The 21,541-nt window shown below is 48.9% G+C and overlaps 1 protein-coding gene across 4 annotated transcripts in view; it reads left to right on the forward strand.

Annotated features, from left to right (window-relative positions):
- Positions 1 to 19,978, forward strand: part of MGAT5 (alpha-1,6-mannosylglycoprotein 6-beta-N-acetylglucosaminyltransferase) — a 338,680-nt gene extending 318,702 nt beyond the window's left edge. For all 4 annotated transcript variants that reach the window (XM_040474902.1, XM_040474901.1, XM_040474903.1 and 1 more), the window contains 3 exons: positions 948 to 1,022; positions 13,809 to 13,966; positions 19,596 to 19,978. In XM_040474902.1, the coding sequence (XP_040330836.1) occupies positions 948 to 1,022; positions 13,809 to 13,966; positions 19,596 to 19,794 (432 nt within the window). In that variant the 3' untranslated portion in view covers positions 19,795 to 19,978. The remainder of the gene's footprint in view (positions 1 to 947; positions 1,023 to 13,808; positions 13,967 to 19,595) is intronic.
- Positions 19,979 to 21,541: the final 1,563 nt, after the last annotated feature.

Here is a 21,541-nt window from a genome sequence, read left to right on the forward strand (position 1 = left end):
AAGGAAGGAAGGAAGGAAGGAAGGAAGGAAGGAAGGAAGGAAGGAAGAAAAGAAAGAAAAGAAAAGAAAAGAAAAGAAAAGAAAAGAAAAGAAAAGAAAATTAAAAGAAAAATCCTTTTGTGGAAATGCAGTGAACCTCTTCCCAGCCTTGTTTCACCAGCCTTCCTGATCCCAAGCTCTACCCACCTGCTGTTCTTCTTGAATGTCTAACCCACTACTTGCTCTACCTGAAATGCCTTCCCCATTTTGGCTTGCTAGAATCATAAATGGCTTTAAAAGCCCAGCATATGCAGAAGTCTGCTTTGACCTTCTGGCCTCCCAAGACCTATGGCTGAACCCTTGGTGGCACTTAATTACTCTTTCTGCCCCACAAGTTCTTTACGTATGTGCTCACCTCACCTGCTAATGCAGACCAATGCCTTAGTCACCATAATGGGTCCTTAAAGTAACCATCATGTGCTTTTCTTACACCATTGAGCATTCATGTATTCAACAGGTGTTTGCTGAATTCCTACGTGTGCTGCCCAGCTCAACACTGGGACACAAAGACAGCCCAGCAGCCATGGAGCCTGCCCTGTGGGGCTTTCACTTCTAACAAATGATACGCTCCACCTTTTCTTGAATGCCTACTGTGTTCTAGTCCCTGAACTAAGCACTTTACTCTTTTTTTTTTTTATTCATATAACCTTCAGCTTAAAAGAGGTAGATTTTTCTTATCACCATTTACACATGAAGAACCTGAAGCTCAGAGATGGTAGGTAATTTGGTCAGGGTCCCACAGCTAGTGTGGAGCAGAGTGAGGTTGTAAACCCAGGGCTGTTGACATCTAAGTTCATAGTCTTATCCCCTAATGAGGCACCTGAGTGTGAGTGAATCAGGGGAGGATTGGGTAAGTGTCCTAGGTTCTGTGTCCTCCTCTTTCATGATACCATGTTCTGTTTCCACAGATTGAGCCATACATGCCATATGAATTCACATGTGAGGGGATGTTGCAGAGAATCAATGCTTTCATTGAAAAACAGGTAAGGCTCTTCAGATGTTCTTTTGGCCCATGACCCCAGGGAGCTCTCATGAATAGCTAAGAGCTCACCATGTTTCTGCGGTTATTTTCCTGCTTTGGAAGACTCCAGAAGCTGGATAAATGCTTGGTGAAAATTTGAAGCACACACTGTCATGGTCATGCAGGGGACTTAGCCTGTCCTTGGGTTAAGAATGTTTTTTATGATGGTAGAAAGTCATAACGGAAACTTAGGATGGGAGAGACTGGATGATCAAGGTGAAGACCTCCATAACTATCAGACTTGTGCCCAGAATGGGTTCTGAGGGGCATCACAAAATGGTTTTCTGATCTTGCTAGATCTTGATTTATTACCCTAAAAAAGGCAAGGATTAAAACCAGGGGGTTCTAAGCATTCCCTTAATACATGTTCAAAAATTCCAAATATGTTAGGACTTTTCAGTGGTTTTCAAACATCTTTTAAAACACGACCCCTTTTCAAATGAAACTTTACACAAAACCTAAGTATCTAAAACAGATCAAAGGAGGGCTTCAGTTCTAAAGTAGGGGGAGGGTTCCATGAGTCCCATCACCCCCAACAGAGCTTGCACACTGTGGCTTGTGCTCGGGGCAGTAAAGGCCAAGAGCACCATTGGCATCCTTCTATAAAATCTCAATTCCTTAGTCTTCAAAAGCAGCTCAGAGCTACAAATAGATTCAGAACCCCTGTGGGCAGAGCAGTATGAACTCCTTGACCACATTTCAGAAATGGGGGTCTCCTCTTCAAGGGCAAAGCAGAATGTCTTGGGGTGATAAAGAGATCTTTACACAATAGGGGATGAGGACTGTGAAGGCTAAAATAGAAATGGCTTGTTGAAAGTGTAAGTAGGCATAGACTGGAGGTCCAGGGTGGGTTTCCAAGGAAAGGTTTGAGGTGATGGACTGGATGCTGCTGTTGGAGGGGGAGAGCAGGAGGCACAGGCTCCAGGGTGGCATGTGTGCTGTTCTGGGTGCTTGTTAGTGGCCAGAGGGCATGCTCTGCAGCCCCCACAACTGTTTGATTGTATGACTTGGACATGTTACTCACCTTTCTGGGTCTTAGTTTCCTCTCCTATAGAATAAGGACAATAATAGAATTTGTAGGCATGAAGTGGTTAGAACAGAGCTAGCACATAGTGCTCCATACATGCAAACTAGTACTGTTGCTTACATAATATGGTGCTATATATCCTATCATAGTCTATAATTATATTGTGATACAATATAATGCAATACGATACAACTCATTGGACTTCACCCCAAGAGCTAAGCATCTGAATCATCATCTTATTCATTCTTTAAATTTTTTTTTAATGTTTATTTATTTTTGAGAGAGAGCATGAGTGAAAGAGGGGCAGAGAGAGAGAGAGCGAGGAGACACAGAATCCAAAACAGGCTCCAGGCTCCACGCTGTCAGCACAGAGCCCGATGTGGAGCTTGAACTCACAAATGGTGACATCATGACAGGAGCCAAAGTCAGATGCTTAACCAACTGAGCCACTCAAGCACCCCTCATTCAGTCTTTATATAATGCCTCCATTAAGAATGACCACATCAGGAGCACCTGGGTGGCTCAGTCCCTTGAGTGTCTGACTTCAGCTCAGGTCACGATCCCATAGTTTGTGGGTTCGAGCCCCACGTCGGGCTCTGTGATGACAGCTCAGAGCCTGGAGCCTGCTTCAGATTCTGTGTCCTCCTCTCTCTCTGCCCCTCCCCTGCTCACACTGTCTGTCTGTCTGTCTCTCTCAAAAATAAATAAACATTTAAAAAAATAAAAAAAATAATAAAAAGAATGACCACATCAGCATCCTAAACTGGAAAAGCCATTTACCTACAGATGTCATGGCTGTGAGTACCAAACGTGTCACGGGCACACCGTCTCATTTAATCCTCGCAATATCCTGGGAGGTGGTAGGAATAACTGCTGTCTGCATAATGGGGACCAAGATCTGCAGTTGTGGGCTCCAAGTTTGTTGCTGGTTTGGTCTGAGCCCAGGCCTGTGGTGGCAGATGCCCTGGAGCTTTTCTTCCCATCTTCTTTTACCTCACGGAGCCAGCTGCTGGCCCTTCCCAAAGGTGCAGAGAGGAGCAGTGGGTTCTCCCCTGGCAAAGAGTTTTAAGCTATCACAGCTCTTACCACCATTACAGGAACCAAGCTGAGATTTTCCTCCTTTCCTGTCTCCACTTCCTCCCAGGGAAGATGGTTACTCACCACCACGTATAAAAAGACTCTTTATCAAGTTCATTTGGAGGCTTGGAGACCGTTGAATCTCAGCCAGTCCTTAAAAGTTCTCATGTGTGCTGTTCACTGTAAATCTATTACTAGCTTTACCTTCACACAGGAAGCTGGTATTCCCCACATTGGCCTTGCTAAATGCTCCATAATGCAGGAGCACACCTGGTCCATTCACCTCTATGTCCTAAGTGCCCCACCCAGCACACAGTAGGGGCACAGTAACACCCATTGGAAGGAAAGAATAAATGAAAGAGAGCATGTGCACGTGCTTATGCTTTTTATTCCTGTGTCCCAGGAGCTAAGAAGCTCATCTTGGACCTTAGGATTTGGAATACACGCTAATACAACCGCTTTCACTCTAGCTCCTTGGCCCAGACTTGTGCAGAGCTCTGCAGTTCGCAGAAATCCAAAGGCTTCTTTTTTGCCTGCTGTTGTTGATTCACCCATCCACTGGATGAATGGTTGTCAGCTGGAGTTCCCTGTGGACTGTGCTGGGAGGCAGGGAAGCTGTCAAGGGACGAATTCCCATCCTCAGGTAGCTTTGGGTCTCACAGAGACGCTGGTCAAGTCCATAGGCAATGCCACCATGTAACTGGGATGCTTAGGGATCACATCACTCGGGGAGAGATGGGGAGAGTCTATCCAGAAGCATTTTGCAGGAGAGGAGTCCTGACGGCAAACTGGGGCTGGGGAGGGGCGATGGGTACAGGGAGGACTCTGCAGGTCACTGTGCAAAGGCCTGGGGAATAAAAGAGAAATTGTGGTGAATTATCACAAGTTTAGCTGTGACTGAAGAGAGGCGAGGTTGGGCAGTCTGGAGGAGGAAACAGATAGTAAGACGACACTCAGGTTCAGCTGAAGAATGCAGATTTGATTCTGGCACAAGAGGATGAGGGCAGGGGGACTGTCACATTGGTATTTTAGGAAAATCCTTATAGGAATCTTGGTTTGGGGCATTTCCTACTAAACATTCTTTCAGTGCTGCCCACAATCCCTCAGGAAACCTGTTTCAAGTTCATCCCAAGCCTCTATGGGAGAGTTTTGTTGAAGCCGTAATGTTGCCCCAACTTCAGAGTGGAGATGGGAAGTCAAGACCCCATTGACTCACAGGTTGGGTCTTCTACCTCTGACAAATATCTCCAGGCCTCAGGATTTTAGAGTGTTTGTTATTTCTGCAGCGATAATATTATCAAAGAGCAGTGAGACTGGAGAGAGGGGTGTTTCTGGTGTGAACAAGAAAGCCTCAAGCTCTGAAGAGGTGCTGGCCGCCCAAGCTTCTGGTCCCTCGAACTGTAGTAGTGCTGCAGCCCTAATTAGGCTGATTTCTGCCTTCAGAGTCTTCTCTGTGATCTGTGAGGGGAACAGGGAAGCTTTTATCTCAGAACCTTTTCAAGGTTGTCCGTCATGCTCACACAAGGCAGCAAGAGCCAGAGGAAGCCAATTGACCGCAACTGAGAAAGCCCCAGGCTTCAATGTACCGTGAGCGGTTGACAGCTGGAAACCTACCTCATACCCAGCCAACCCTGGGCTCACTCACCCAGTGGGAAAGAGTCCTGACTTGAGGAAAACCACTTGCTTTTTTCTCCTAATGTCCCCCTCTACACACCACCCCTGCTTTACTGGACTGGAAATGTTGATTTGGGTTGCGTGCTCTTCTAAAGCAGATCTCTGCAAGAGGTGCTCTCTCTAGCCATGGGGGAAAAGCCAGAGGGTGGTGGCAAGGCAAAAATCCCTTGTAATCTAAAACCAAGAGCATTTTTCTTTGCTAACCTGAGCATCCAGGCCTGTTAAGGTTCTCATTACGCATTTCTTGGGAAGGATTTAGGTATTTGCCTCAGGCCAGAGAGTATAGAGCAGGTCCTTCGGAAGGAACGGCAATGTTCAGGTTGATTTCTGAAAACCATGCATTTGTTCCTCAGTCTTGTTTTCTACTTCCTGTAAAGACCCTGTAAATACACAGAATGACTATGCTTATATTAAAGAGCTGTATAATTCACGGGAAAAGCATTCTGAAGATACAGAGGGAAAAATGAGTTAATTCACAAGAGTCACTGTGAAATCAGCTTCAGCTCCTGGGAAATATGGCCTATCGGGGACCATCTTAAACCTCCCTGGGGAGTGTTCTAGATGCAAAGACAAGCCTGGTAGTGAATCTGAATAGTCCAGGGTAGCAAGGAATGGTGGACAGAGGATGCAGGGAAAGATGAAAAGGAACTAAAGAGGGGAGAGGGTTGCCTTTAGTTTGGGGAATGTTTGCTCTTTGGAAAAATGGATGGCTGCTGTTTGCCTAGCCATTCTCCATCTCAGAGAGACTGAGTAATGATTAAGCGCTGAAGCCTGGAGTCTGGCTCTTGCCCCACTCTGTAGCCTTGGGCGAGTTCCTAACTTCCCTGTCCTATTGCTGCTTCTGTGCAGTGGGGATAACACTACCTACCCCATAAGGTGGATGGGGGAATCATGTAGGGCTGAGAACAATGCCTGACACAGAGCAGGTTCTTGGAAAGCCTCAGCTACTTGCTGCTGCAGAAACCCAGCACCCAACTGAGGTATGCTTTTTAAACAGCTTCATTGAAATGTACGTTACAGATCATAAACTTCTCTGTGAAAGGATACAATTCAATGATTTTTTAATCACATTGATAGAGGTGTGCACTTACCACCACCATCTAGTTTTACAACATTCCCATCACCCCAAAAAGCTCTTTGCCTCTGTGCCTCTTTGCAGTCAGTCCTCGCCCCAGCTCCCAGTGACACACTGGTCTGTGTTCTGTCTCTGTAGATTTGCCTTTTCTAGAGACAGCTGGCTTCTTTGACTCATCATAATGTTTGTGAGGTTGATGCAGAGTCGTGTAGCAGTGCTTCATTCTTTTATTTATTGCCGAATAGTGTTCCACTGTATGGATACATCACTGTTTATCCATTCACCAGTTGACGGACATGTGTGTTATTTCCTGTGGCTAATGTGAAGAGTGTGGCTATGAACAGTCACATGCATGCGGATGCACATTTTCCTTTCTCCCGGGTAGTGTCTCAACACAAGATAAGTAGAGGACGTGGGACATCTGTGTCCTTTAAGAGTGAGCTTGTTGGCTCATTGATTTGCACGCGTAGAGGTCATCCATGGAGACCAGTCGCTACACTTCAGCATCACACCCACCTCCTGTTGTACCTGTGGAGACACACATCCACGCCCACTGCTAAGAATCAGTCCAGGGACCACCTGTGGACAAAATTGACTCTTTTGAGGACAGCACAGGTCAAGAATGGTGGGTACCAATGGGTAACAGAAGTCTTTAATCCAGTCTTTATTAAACACCGTTTTTGTGCCAGACCCTGTGTCTCCCAGCTATAACCTAAATAACAAATGTGATCCTTACCTTTCTGATAGCTGGCTGAATTTGGCCCAGACCCCAATTTCAAGGCCTAAAACCTGTCCCTTTCCCTCCCCCCGCCACAAATTCCTGGCCTTAATTCCTCTAGATCCTGCCCCCGGACCTGAATCTGAACCCATCTTCTTGGCTTCACACAGTGAATTTCTACAGAAATCCACTTGGACCTAATCTGTCATGGATGTAGTAATGGTTTGGCCAGGACAGATGGGACTGGAGGGCTTGTGGAGGAGATCCTATCACAAACCAGGAGAGAGAGGAACAGGCAGGCCCCTCCACTTCATGAGGGAGGGGCAGAGAGGCAGCATTCCATCATCTTCTCTAGCTCTTTGGCTGTTTCTGGGAGTCACTTTTTCTCCATGCTCGGACTAAGCCTTCACTGCAAAGGCAGCACCCTTACTTCTTTTCCACAGTAAGTTGTCTTCACTCATTCAAACGTTGCTTTTTCTCATAAATTTGTTGACAGTAAACCTTCCTTATTAGAGTCACTGCAGGAAAATTTCAGAATCGTCATGCAGATTTAAGGGAATTTGGTAGGTGGTTGGAATAGTTGTTAGAGAGGAATGCAAGTGTTCTGTGTTCGAAGTGGGCTTATTAGCCAGATTGGAAACGACGGTGTCTCATTCTGGCTGTATAAAGCCGCTCTGAGTTAGGAAGATATTGTCCGTTTCTCCTTCTACTCTCAAAGCCTCAGGAGGACAAAACCATTCATTTCAGTTCAACAGCTCTTTATTGAGCACCAGTTATCTGCAAAGCACCATGTTTGTGGTACTTCCTCCTGTTCAGCCTACAAAACCCAAACCAGAAGTCTCTATTTCCTGGGACCCTTGACTGAGTGCTCCCACCACCACACTTGCCATCCCCTGAGAGTTAGTCATTTACCTCCTGTAGGTGGCCTTTACATCCTGTTTGGGCCTCTACTTTCTATTCTTCTGTAATTCTTTAAATGTTGGCCTCTCTTGCCAGACTGTGCGCTGAGGCTTTGAGCCTAGAGACTGTGTTTCACGTATGTTCATGTTTCCAGCACCCAGCGTAGATTTGAATAGGTTTTGGTGAAGTTCAGAATGGATGAATGAGAACCTTCAAAGCCACCACATGATACGAATGTTTCACAGAGGTGTGTTTGAACTCCAATGCCTGGGTCAGTCCAAGGCCAGCCTCTCTATCCTGTCTCTGCTCCTGCTCTTGCTGTCTTGTCTGAGCACAGCACATCCTCTCACTCCTGCCCAGAACTTTCCAGTGGCTTTCATCTTACTCTTAAGGAAAAGCCAAAGCTGTGTGGTGTGATTCCCTCGGACCTCCTGGACCCCATCTCCTGCTGCTTTTGTCCCCCAACACACACACACACTCTGCTCCTACTACGTGTAACTCTGTGGTCCCCTGGAAACCTGCTAAGCACTCCCTTGTCACAGCCTGTGATCTTGGTTTGCCTTTGCCTGGAATGTTCTTCCCAGATGCTTGCAGGGCTCATTCCTTTACTCCTTGAGACTTTTCTGAAATGTCCCCTTTGTCAGTGGTGCCTTATCTAGACACCCTCTCCCCTAACAAATCTTAATCCGTTTTTCCTCACTCATTCTTTCCTAGAGCCCTTACCACCTTTGAACATATATATGTGTGTGTATATATATATATATATATATATACATGTGTGTATGTGTGTGTATATATAAATGTATGTATACATGTATATATAACGTATGCATGTACATATATATGTATACACACATATATATACATATATATACACACACACATATATATACATATATATATACACACACACATATATATACATATATCTATATATATATATAGATATATATCTACATATATATATATATATATATATATATATATATATATATATATCTGTCTTTCTCATTGACTATAAGGAGGCAGGGGTTTCATTCCTTTTTTCTGAGTCACCAGTACCCAAGGGCCTAGAAAAGTCACTTGCACAGAGAGTAATAGTAAGAGCCAACCTGTAGATGGCAGTATTTATATCAGGCACTTTTCTGAACACTTAAACATTATAGTAGCTACCCCTGATCTGCAGGGTATGTGTTCCAAGACCCCCAGTGGATGCCTGAAACCTCGGATAGTATCAAATATATGTAATATGTTTTTTCCTGTGCACACATACCTATGATAAAGTTTAGTTTATATATCGGCACAGAAAGAGATTCACAGCAATAATAAAACAGTTTTAACAATATAGTGTCATAAAAGTTAGGTGAATATGGTTTCTCTCAGAACAGCTTATTGTCTTGTGTTCACCCTTCCTGTGATGCTATGAGATGATGAAACACCTATGTCAGGAGATCAAGTAGGTGAATCACTCAGGCACTGTGAGGTAGCATCAGGCTTACTATTGACCTTCTGACAAACCTTCAGAGGATCATCAGCTTTGGGACTATGGTTGACCACAGGAAACTGCAAATTTGGCAGTAGGTTTGTGGGGGGATGGAGGACTACTGTGTAGTTAATTGAATCCCCTCTGCAGCTCTGTGAGGTAGCAAATGATACTTTATCTTAAAGTTGTGGAAACTGAGGCAGAGAAAGATTATGCAACTAGCCAAGATTACTTAGCTAATAAATGGAGGAGCTAAGATTCAAAACCAGACAGTCCAGAGTTCTGAACCCGTGGGCTTTCCTGCTTCTTAGCAAGTGTTTCGTTGACTGGATGCATCTGTGAATGGGTAAGAGAGAATGAGTGCTTCCAGCCAGAAGACGAGGCAGGTCGGCATTGACATATTTGCCTGTTCCAAGGTTGGAGGAAACAGTGAGGGCTTGCACTCAGAAGTGAGGTGAGACCTGTTACCGGGCTGCCAGTTTGGTTGTGCCCTGCAGGCACCTGGGCAAAGAGGTGGCTTTCACAGGTGAATTGTCCTGTTCTGTCCTATTCAACATTTACCTCTGGATCTGGTAGCAAATAATGTTCTACCTTGCAATATTATCTCTACCATCTCTAGGTGCCTTCTTGAGAGTCCCCTCATTTTATCTCACTGGAACTATATAAGGAGTGAAGGACAAATGATATTTTCTTCATTGTAGCTGTGAAAGCAGGCAGAGAGCTCGAGGGCCATCTGTGGGTGTACCGTACCTGGTGGCCAGAATCGTAACCCTGGTCCCCACACTCCCTCCTGCCTCACCTGGTGTCATGCTTACCAGGACATCTTCAGAGTTTCCAGATGGCTCACCAAACCTTCAAAAGGTCCCGCTGCTATTTTTACTAATTTTTATCCTACTGGCCCCCAGAGCAGCCCCCATGAGCCATAAAGCAAGCATGACTGGGGCCCAAAAGTTCACGTGTGCTTGAGCTCAGCTTGCCTGTTGAAGGGAGCCTGGAAGAGGCCGGCTAGAGTGGTTGACTAAGAAATGAGCAAATGGGGCAGGTCCACCCTGCAGCATAGCTTTGAGGGCACATCCCTTCACGTAGACCTCACAGTGCCAACCTGCCCTTCATAGGATGTGCTGGGCTCCACGTATCCAGGGCCGCCCTGGCTTCCGCAGATGCCAGCGCTGCTGTACCCCCAACCCCTGTACAGGGCAGAGGCGACCCCTCTGTGGAGGGGCAAGAGTCAGGAGATGAGTGTCAGTGCAGCACCTGGCTGTTGGCCAGCCTTCCGTCAGCTCTGTCCCTTACAGTCTGTCAGCATCGCTCCGCGGACAAGCAGTGCAGGCAGGAGCAGAGCGGGTAACCTGCCCGAGCCAGAACGGGGGCACAGCTCACATCTGCTCTCTCTTAAGTCGAAGCACTTTCCTTGGCACATCACCTCCTGGCCTAACACAGCAGACAGAGTATTTCTGCTTGTTCCGGTTTTACTCCTTGGACTGCTTCACATTCTTCACAAGGCTGAGAATTAATGAGAAACAGTGTCTTAAGAGTCTACCAGATTCAGGGATGCGTAGGCGGCTCAGTCAGCTAAGTGTCCAGCTCTTGATTTCTGTTCAGGCCTCACACAGTTCATGGGTTTAGGCCCCACATCCGGCTCTGCATTGGCAATGTGGAGCCTACTTGGGATTCTCTCTCTCTCTCTCTCTCTCTCTCTCTCTCTCTCTCTCTCTCTCGCCATCTGTCTCTGCCTCTCCCCTGCTTGCGCTCTTTCTCTCTCTCTCAAAATAAATAAATAACTTTAAAAAAGAAAAAAAAGAGTCCACCAGACTCAACAAGTGTAGAGATACTACCCTCCACTCTAACTGCCTGTAGGTGTCATCTGAGAAAAGACATTCTGTGTTTTCTTACAAGGTATAAAAACCAGAATTTGAGCCATTAGCTCTCTTGGGTTTCCAGTTCCCCAGCCTAATCCAGGGTTGGGCCAAGCTAAATTCTGGAAGCAAAGAAAAATTCTCACTTGGCTCCTAGTATAGACAGTATAATCTGATTTGATTTCCTGTGTGTTTGTCCATCCTGTCTAGTCACACAGCAGGCTTTGGTGTTGGATTTAAAATCTCTTTATTATAATATTTAAAGGCTGTAGAAGTTCTAAGATGGCTTGTAAAGAATTATAAGCAAAGTTGCTTGCATTAGTGAGCCAGAAAAAGAGCCAAAAAGCAACACTTAACGTTTTCCAAATATCTGTGCACCTACTCAGTGCTGACCAGTAACTCCAGTGATCATCACGTGCTTTCCTTCTTCCTGTTTGGTGACAGCCATCTTCATGGGATGGACAGAGTACCAAAGGCCAGCCAGTGAATTTCCATATGCTCCCAGGGAAGGGAGGGACAGCCACCAGTGAACAGTGATCTTCTGTGGGGTGCCGTGGGTCTGTGCAGTCACCCAGTTATTGTGCTGCCCATGGCTTAGCAGGCACATGGATTGTGTTCAAGATCATCGTGAATCTGAGGAGTGAAGTAGGGTCTGCTTACTGCGCTGTCTGTGGTAAGCCCAGACACTCCGCTCCCCCTCCCACCATGCATCACTTTCAGCAGGTTAGCCTGGATCCTAATATCTCTAAACAATCCAGTGTATTTCTGTCATCTCTGCATTGTTAGGCTCTCTGGAATCTTCTGTCTTCAGCTGATGTGAGTCGGTGTTCAAGGTGTCTCAACCACACGCAGTAAAGGATTTGTCTTCGTTAGCCACCAAACTCACTCAGCCTCGAGCAGTCCAGTCCCCTCATGATAGAATTGTGTGATATGGAGGGCCACAGTGGGTTTGCCCTACTTGTTGGGGTCTGCGTCACTGATTTGAGGAAACTAGAATAGAACCCAGCACTGACTACTCACTACCTGCCAGTCAACTTTCTCACCATGTAACAGTATCACGTCTTTCAGGGAGGAGGCGAAGAGAAGCAGGAGCCTTAAGAAGTCTCAGTGTCATCATCTTCACTTTCCTAATGAGTCAGGATGTACCCTCAGAACTGGCTGCCTGCAGGTCCTGGGGAGTGTCCCCTTTGCTCTTTTCTGTTTTCTTTGGCTCACTAAAAGTCGTACAAGCCCAAACTTAAAAAAAAATGCAAGCAGTACAAAAGGGCCCTCCTGGGTGTAGCTCCGGCCCACTCCCTGGGGCTGCACCCACTTCATTGCTAAGGGACAGGACAGTGGCAGGCCCTGCCTGCAATGCTCCAAGTGACCAGCCCAGGGGCCAGGGGGGGTATGAAACATTTCCTCTGCTGGTGCCAGTTCTGGGAGCCCAGGGTCCTGAGATTACAAATCAGCTCATGTACACAGAGCAAGGAAAGGAAACATGAGGACACAAAATATTCCAGGAGGACGTACACTGAAAAGTAAATTTCCTTACCACTCCAGACCATGTTACTTAGTTCCCTTCTCAGCACCACCCACACCAGACAGATTCTTGTAAGGAGCTGATGAGTGTTTGGAAGAACCTTTCCAGCTCCTCCCCCACTGCTTGACACAAATGGAGACACCCTGTACACCAGCCTTCACCCTGCTTCTTTCAGCCCTTAGTATGTTCTGAAGAGGTCTGCATGTCAGGACATAGGAACCTGTTGCATATTGGAGTATAGTTTGTGTTTAAACAGTTAGCTGTAGTCTTTTGCTTCTACTCTGGCAGTGCCACTGTGATACCCTGTGTGGGTTTCTTTGAACCCCATGTGTCCCCGTATGTCTGTAGGGTGCATTCCTATCAGTGGAATTCAGAGCCCAGGGTCCTGAACCCCTCTGAGTACTCCCGAGAGCTAGTCTGCCCCAAGAACAAGTTAAGCACACGTGGCTGCTCAGGTGTCCTGCCCAGACGCCACCTTCTGCAGCCTGGACAGCCCAGGGACTCTGCAGTTTCCCAAGGTTTCCAACCACACTGTGCAAGCCAAGCAAGCTCTGGGAGCCAGACGTGCATGAGTCAGGGCGCCCAATCGTGCCACACAGTGGCCCTCCCACCCACGTCACATCCCTCTACCCACACTGTGACTTCCTGGGACACGCTAGATTCCTGCACTCCCTCTAGATCCCAGAATGACTGGCCCTGCCTTATTCTGCATACCCGCTGTAGCTTCTATGCTGCAGGTGCCTCTCTGTGGGGGGAGGGGGGCCGGAGGGGAGGGAGTTGGGGGGGCAGGTCCCTTCACGTCCTATCCTACATCTTCTATTTCTCTAGCTGTGACATTAGTGCCCCGTTATCATTATTGTCACCTAACGAGCCCTGAGCTCCACCAAGGCCGTGGCCCCACAGTAGGCTCTCTCAGCCACACCTGCACACTCCCTTGCTTCATGAAGTCTGAACTAGCACTCATACGAGGTAACTGCCAAATTAGGTAGACACGGTCAAAGCCTTGGGAATCAGAGCCAGAACAGAACAGCTGGTGAATGTGGGCCCAGAGGTAGACCTTCAGGGGCAGTGACTTCTCATAGTGGATGGATGGGAAAGATGAGGATTAACAGCAGCTACTGGCAGGCACGATGCTGTGCACATGCCTTGTGCTCCCATTCATCCTCAAGCCCTGCGTGGGAGATACTGTTGTCCCCCTTTGTGGCTGAGGCAGCTGGTGGGTAGAGAGAGGTAAAGACCTGGCCCAAGGATGTGTTCCAGCTGAGCCCGGTTGCAACCCAAGTGTGTGTGGCTCCCACCTCCTGGCCTTCGCTGCTCTCTCGGCGGGATGCTTCACCTTGTGTGGGCAGCTTGGCGTGACAGGCATCCCCACCTGAGTCCTTGGTCCCTGGACTGATGGTTTCATTGTCATTTTAGGATTTCTGCCATGGGCAGGTGATGTGGCCGCCCCTCAGTGCCCTGCAGGTGAAGCTCGCCGAGCCCGGACAGTCCTGCAAACAGGTGTGCCAGGAGAACCAGCTCATCTGCGAACCTTCCTTCTTCCAGCATCTCAACAAGGACAAAGACATGCTGAAGTAAGTGCAGGGGTGGGGAGGGCCAGCCCAGACTCCAGCTCACCTCTGGGCTGCCATTGTGCCAAGAGGGACAGGGTTTGGGGAGCAGGTGGCAGCATGGTCCCCCTCCCCGCCCTGCCCCACAGAACGTTAGGCCAACAGTTCTGGTGTTAGATGAGATCACCTGGCATGCTGATATATTTGGAATCCATATGGGGGTGTTGTATTTGGATAAATAACACGGTGTTTGGAATTGGATGTTGTGGGATGTGTTCATTTGGCTCATGTTACAGCCAAGATCTGTGGGAATGGAGATGGGCGCAGAACCACAAACATAGAGGGTCCTGCCCCTGGGCTCCCCTGGCAGAAGCCAGGTCTGCAGAGCTTGATCCGTGCAGGTGGCAGGTCATGGTCCATGCTGAAGCGTGGAGCCCGAGAGGAATGAAAAATCAGCGTTAAGGAGCTGGCTTAGAACTGCCCACGGCACATCCCTTGCCACCTTCCCCTGCTGTGGCTCCCATCCCCTTTTGCACTTGATTGCAACACCCTTGGAATTCGGTACATTACAGGGGCCTGAGCAGGCCTGACTTCCCAGCCCCTTGGCAGGGAGACGGGTGCAGCACAGGCCAGAGCTGTGCCCAGAAGAGGCCTTCTGTATCGCTTGAGTTTTTTCTCCTCTTGCCTGCATTACTTTTAGTGATCCCATTCATTTCCCTTTGCTTGGCATTTTGATTTTGGCATTTGCAGATCCCAAATTTCTACATGAGGATTCTTCTGGCCTCTGAGTCATGACCTCTGTCCATGCTAAATCTGTGCTCCTAATTTCTATTACACCCACCCTGGGCCACATATTACTTAATTACCTAGCCACTCCCCCTCCCCCCTTAGTTGCCCTGATTAAGCACTTTCCCTTAAGAGACTTGCTATGTCCCAACCCTAGGTACTGAGGAGAGCCGTGGTACCATCCAGTGGTACCGTCCAGTCTCAAGCAGGATGTTTCAGGAATAGTGCACTCACTGCCCATGGCTTGCCTGTCTCCCATTCTGGCTTCCTGCCCTATTACAGCGGTTGGCCACTGTGGTTGTCTGTGCACAGAGGTCTGAGCTGGCCTGGTCCTGTGTGTATGTCTTCTTATTCTCAAATGTGGTATAAAACCCTTCTTAGAGAGTTTGGCCTGTAGCATCTCACCTGCAAGAAAGCTCTCAAGCAAGGATGTGGAGCATGCTATTTTTTTTTACCATTCTTTTTATGTGAAGGCCGAGTTCAGAGGCTACCTTGATTCCACTATCAAAACAAATGCCAGAAGAGAGGCAGTGTGGCACCCTACTCCGCGACCAGTGAAACTTTGTGACCGGGGTGGGGCGGGGGGGTGGTCTGATATTTAAGGAAAGACTCATGGTACTAGAAGCTTCCATTTCCAAAGTACATATCCTGAATTCTCGGGTTCCAGGAGGGGCTTCCTATTGGCTCCTTTTGCAGATAACTTCTGTAGCAAGGTTGCTTTTTGAGAACCCTGAGTATCTCTCTCTGGTTATATTGGAAGTGTGGTTTCGCTGGGGATAGACTAGGGAGTGTGCATACAGAGCTGTCCGTGTACATTCCTTGTCTCCACCTCTGGAAGAGGAAACATAAGGAGCTGCATCCTGGGAATGGAACCCAAGTGAGACTCCTCTACTGCATGGTCCTTGATTCCCGGCCAGGCAGGAATCCGGGCTCCCACCTATATATGATGATCATGACCTGGTTCAGATAGGACAGAGCCCCACACAGCAGGCCTGTCTCTGGGACAAAGGTCTAGATCCAGTGGAGGGACAGGAAGGAGAGCCAATGGGTTAATTTCCTCTGCTCCACCCATTTTCTTACCTGTAAAATGGGGGTATCCTGTGTGAGGGTGAGATAATGTGTAGCTGGTGCCCAAGACAGAGCAGAACAGCCCCTTCATCCAAAGAGCCTTGGGCAGTGGAGCAGGCTTGAGGCTGCCACGCTGAGACCAGAAAACCAGTCGCCTCCCCAGCCTTCCTCTGCACCTCCCCATACCATGCAGAGCCCATTAGAGTGGAAGGCCTTGTGGGGCTGTCCCATGGCCAGGCCCTGTGCCATGGGATTGCTTAACAACCCTCTCCCAAACCCCATCATAGCTACGTGGGTTTTCTCCCAAGGAGGCTGCAGTGAATGCTAATTTTGCAATAAAGCTGCCTGAAATTCTCTGAATGTAAGAGCCCTATTGAATACCTTGTTCCTGCACTTGTAAATACCGATAATGTTGTAGAACCCCAGCTATCTGGTGGTCTATTGAGTACCTCCTCACTATGACACAATCCTGGCTCATCCATATTCATGGCCGATTAGCATGAGTGGCTCCCACAAGCCCATGCTACTTTTTCTTCTCCAACTTGGGGCCTGGTCTGAGCATAATCTCCTTTTAGTCTTTGGGTGTCCGTGACCTTGAAGGTCCATCTATCCTCATATCACATAGATCAAGGCCTTTGGAATGTCCTGTGCTCTTGTCCTGAATCAGGGGGAATCAGAGAGCTGATGCTGGAGCTCCTGTTCATGCAGAGCCTGTCGTAAGTGCTGGAGAGGCGACCACAAAGTCTTGTGCACAGAACATGCATGATTCAGGTGTGGCCTGACCTGACACAGACAGACCAGGGGCAGGGGTCCAGAGGCAGAGGCCCCAGCTAGAACCAAAGTCCATGCTGGTATGGCCCTGTAGGGAGGACCTCAGTTCCGTAAACAGGAGCATGTGTTCATGTGACACCTCATTTCTAAGTTTGCTACCTATTTTGGTGCCTGCGTCCGAGTGTTCACAAGTGAGTTTGGGGGACTTGGTGGATTCATGGTTGGAATAGGCAGGGGGAGGGGGGTGAGAGAGGGGAGGAACTCAGGAGTGGGGAAGAGACCAGCAGATGGGACCCTGTTTGCATCCCTTCACCCTGTGTGTGTCTGTATGTCAGGAGGAATGGGTTGTTTCTATCCCCAAAGTTGGGGCTTTGCCTTTTTATTCTTGGTCAAGAGCTATAAAATGTAAAGCAAGAGCTGATGGGCCTCAGAATCCCACTGCCATCCTGTAAGAGACCATTTGGGGAGAGGTCATCACCACAGGGTCCTACAGAGAGGAAACAGTGTGCTAAGGGTCTCTGAGTGAGACAGAGAGAGAGAGCGAGAGAGAGGGAGTGTGTGTGTGTGTGTGTGTGTGTGTGTGTGTGTGTGTGTGTGTGAGAGAGAGAGAGAGAGAGAGAGAGACAGAGACAGACAGACAGACAGACATCACAGGAACAGGGAAACTGAAACAACACACATGCTCTGAAAAGGCAGGGGATCCACCGGTGAGGAGTGAGGACTGCTGGGGCGTGGAGGCTGGTTTCCAGATGCACTCTAGCAACTAATTCAGCAAGGATGGTGGAGTGCTCTTCCTGCCTGCCCAGTGCTGTGGGACAGGGGCCTACATGCTAATAGAAGGGAAAGCTCCCTGGGGGCCAGGCGGTTGGATGGCATCCACAAGTGTGTGGGGCCCCATATTAGCCGAACCCTCAGGGAGCTGCCTCGTGGCAGGTCACATGGAGTTCTGGGGAATACCAGCTGCTTGAGCATTGTGTGGTGGTATTTGGACCCCATCCCCAGGCAGGCCGCTTCTGCTGCAGCCTCAGCTGAGATGTGTTCACAGAACAGGCACACGTGTGTGCTCACATCCCAGGAGCATGTGCCTAGGGTCTGAGTTAGGTGACCGGGGGCAGGAGCCAGGAGGCTTTCTTCATGGCTTCTCCCAATTATACCCATCCTGTGGGGTCTCAGACTGGTTGTAGAGATTTCCAACTTGGGTCAGCATCTACTAGGCAGATGGCTGGAGCTAAGACTTAGCAGCTGCTAGAATTCACCTAAAGAAATAACCTAAGCATAAATCTGTATTCTAAAGCTACATTCCATCTGGATATTTCTAATGCACAGTTGAGTTTTGGAGAACCCTTTCTGTGCATAGGCCAATGGAGGGGTCCTGTGAGAAGGACCTGATAGCCCCAAATCTCTGACTCCCTTTTTCTCAAGGAAATCCATAAATCCCCACTTCCTGTCTGTGCCATCACTGTCTGGGCACCCACACCCCCCAGCTTGCACACCAAGACCAGAGGTGTTAGGGCATTTAGAGAAGTCACAGAGCTCCCTGGTGACTACAGGAACAACATGACAGTGGGTGAAGCCCTCCTGAGCACCAGGGACCAGGCAGGCAGGCCCAGAGAACTCTTCAGAAGCCCCAGCAGACGTGCTGGGAATTGCCCAGTTCACATTGGCAAGGGCAGGCTCGAGCCGGACAGTTTATCGGCTGGAGGAAGACGAGAGGGGGCAGGAATAACAGTGAGTACGATGCTTTTCCCCTGACATTTGGAAGCTTCCCAGAGGCAGCAGGAAGCCTAGAGTGCCCCATCTGGGTCCCCATCTTGCCAGCAAGAATCAAGATTTATGTGAACAAAGCAGAACAGAGATGGTTGGCCTGTGTGTAAATTCACACCCTCCGGCAAGGGAGGCAGGTGACAGAGCCAGTGTCTGCCAGGCCAGGGTGATCATGGTGACAGTGGCGGTGGTTGTAGTAATGATAATGGCTGCTGTTTATTAAATACTTAACCCAGAGCTACCCTCTGCCCAGTGCTCTGGAAGCACTAATTTAATTCCTGCATCTCCCCTGTGAGTTAAGGATTATTTGTCCCCCCTCTACACAGAGAGGCTTGGTCATTTCTCCATGGTCTCACAGCTCATAAGGGATAAATTCAGGACTCATACTCAGATCTGTCTGGCCCCCCTATACTCTCTTCTCTGAACTAGTCCCCACCTGGCATATAGGACACGGTGCTGGGCACCTGCTGAGGCCTCCTTGTTCAAGGGGAGACCGTGTGGGTGGGACCGGTGTACCTCAGGCCAGAAGAAAAAGGATGCAGCTCTTCTTTGAGGTAACAGGCCAACACGGTTGGTTATCCCCAACCCGAGGAAGCAAAGCCACAAGGGTTTGCAGTCAGGGCTTGGATTCGGACTCATGCTCCACATGTCCAGAAGCCTCAGGCGCTCATGTCTCAGGAAGTAGGCAGGAGGGAGGCTGCTATTGCCACACACCAAGGTGACTATGGAGGTCCAGTGAATTGATGCCCTGGGACAGCACCCTCCCCTGGGAGACCATCTGATTGCCCTCCAGTGGGAGACTAAGGCCATGTCCCACCAATTTTTTTAAACCATCAATAAAAACATTAAACATCGTTTTTGGAAATAATTAAATAATGTCCATCTTTGCCCCAGTCTCAGTCCTCTGAAGTAACCATTGTTAAGGCTTTAGGGTGTAGCCCTCTTACCTTTTTAAGCACAAGCTGATCCCAGTCTCCATCTCATTCTGTTACTTAACCTTCCTCAGGTTACATTACAGACAGTGCTTCTGTAAGTAGCCTTGAATACACATTCACACACACACACACACACACACACACACACACCCCTTTGTCCAGCCTGGATTCCTAGTGGTGGGGGAATTGCTAAGTCAGAGGGTGGCTTCCCTGTCCTTTCTACAGCAGATGAACCAAGCGTGCTCCCCACACCTGAAGTGGGATGGAGGTGCCAATGACTAGGACAGTGCCCGCATCTCCAACCCTCATGCCTTTCTCTTCCTCTCCAGATATGAGGTGATCTGCCAAAGCTCAGAGCTGGCCAAGGACATCTTGGTGCCCTCCTTCGACCCCAAGAACAAGCACTGTGTGTTTCAAGGTGACCTCCTGCTGTTCAGCTGTGCGGGCGCCCACCCCAGGCACCAGAGGGTCTGCCCCTGCCGGGACTTCATCAAGGGCCAGGTGGCTCTCTGTAAAGACTGTCTATAGCGGCCACTGACTCGGCCCCACACGCACTCTGCTGGGGAAACGGTGGCCCCAACACCATCGGGGCAGGGCCAGGGGGCAGACGTCATTCAGGGACTCTCGCCAGAGCCTGAACTTGATGGTGGAAGGTTTCAATTTGGTATTGCTCCTTCTGCGGTCAGAGCACCATGGCAGAGTTTTCCCCAAAGTGAAACAAGAGCAGATGTCAAGTGGGGAGCCTGGCTTCTCGCTGGCACAACTTCATTTTTTATTTCTTGAGGAGACTGTGTCTATGAGGCTGCTCCGAGGTAGAAGGAGAGTCTCAAGATGCATTTAAAACAGAACCAGAGGAGGAATGGAGCTTGTCGGAAAGAACTTGATACGGGAACATTCCTAAACCCATTAACTTATTTATTTGGGTGGGTGGGAGGGGGAACAGGGGAGGGCAAAGAGGGATTGATCACATGTCTTGTTTCTTTGATTTCCCACTGTTTACTGTCCACCTTCACTGTATTATTATTCCCGTCTGCTTCCAGAAGGAAGCAGGAGGGAGACAGGGTGCACTGTGGGGCTGGTGGCTCGCTTGAGGGCAGCTGCGGGGATCTGGCTCCTCAAAGTGGATGGTGGCAGAACAAAAGAAAATCTTGTGCGTGCTTGACAGATGGCAGCTAGAAGACGTGCACCTCCTGGGTGCGGGGACGTGCCTGTGTTGTTCTGAGAGCCCAGCCAGGGACCAAAGATGGGGCTGCTTTGCAGTGAGAGCTCCTTTCCTTGACCCTCCCACTTGCCCATCACACACACACACACACACACACACACACACACACACACCCCTTGGCCCTAATTTCTGATGAGGATCTCTTTGGTAAAGAAAGAACACGACTGAAGAATTGACATTTGCTACTTTGTGGTAAATCTACCCTCCCTTAAATGCCACTGGAAGGAGGAAAGTACAAAAGGGGGACTAAAGGTCATGCTTATTTACCCCTAAAGAGGCTTATCTGAGCTGGGGTGTGGACACCCGTGAAGCTGGCCCCTGAGAACCAGTTCCACCACCAGAGCTGTGCTCCAGACACATGCACTTGTGTCTAGTCCTTCTCATGTCTCATGTCACCGACGTCCCAGAAATGAGGCTCTCAGTGGACCTGATGTTGGCCAGGGGAATAGGGCAGGCCAGGACGAATGTGGTGGGCAGTGCTGGCCGCTCACCCTTGGGTGTGGGTGTGTGTGTCTTGCATGGGGTTGGAGTCTGATGCTGGCTCTTCCTCAAGGCGTGACTATTCTGAGGGGCATATTCTGAGTTGGCAGGTTGGCCCCGTCAGTCATTGGATGCCCCTTCCAAACCCTGGAGTCCCCAGTCTCTGCCTTGGTCTGAGTTCCCCGCCCCCACCCAGCACTGTTTCAGTGCTCCGGCTAGAAGTGTGTGTGTTTCCTGTGAAGTCCCTGGCATCTCCATGCTGATAACAATGAGTCCTTTTCTCTCTCTTACAGAACATCCCAGTTATGAGCTGTGGTGTCATCCATCTAGCCCTCACTGGTGGTTTTGAGTGCCTTGGTCACCTAGCACCGTGCTCCCCACCTCCCCCAGCAGTCCTGTGCTTCCTAGCCCACTCCCTACCATCTGAGACAGCCAGCCCAGCCTCGGCCAGACAGAACTGTTCGGCAGGGCTGATGGCTGGGTGGGCCTTCGAAAAGTGAGCTAAATCACGAGGATCACACGGCAGGTGGAGCCTTTAGGTAGCGGAAGTTAGATTGTGCCTGCTTCTTGATT

This window comes from Herpailurus yagouaroundi, unplaced genomic scaffold, assembly GCF_014898765.1.
Source record: "Herpailurus yagouaroundi ecotype Mexico unplaced genomic scaffold, PumYag 140, whole genome shotgun sequence".
NCBI classification, from domain to species: Eukaryota; Metazoa; Chordata; class Mammalia; order Carnivora; family Felidae; genus Herpailurus; species Herpailurus yagouaroundi.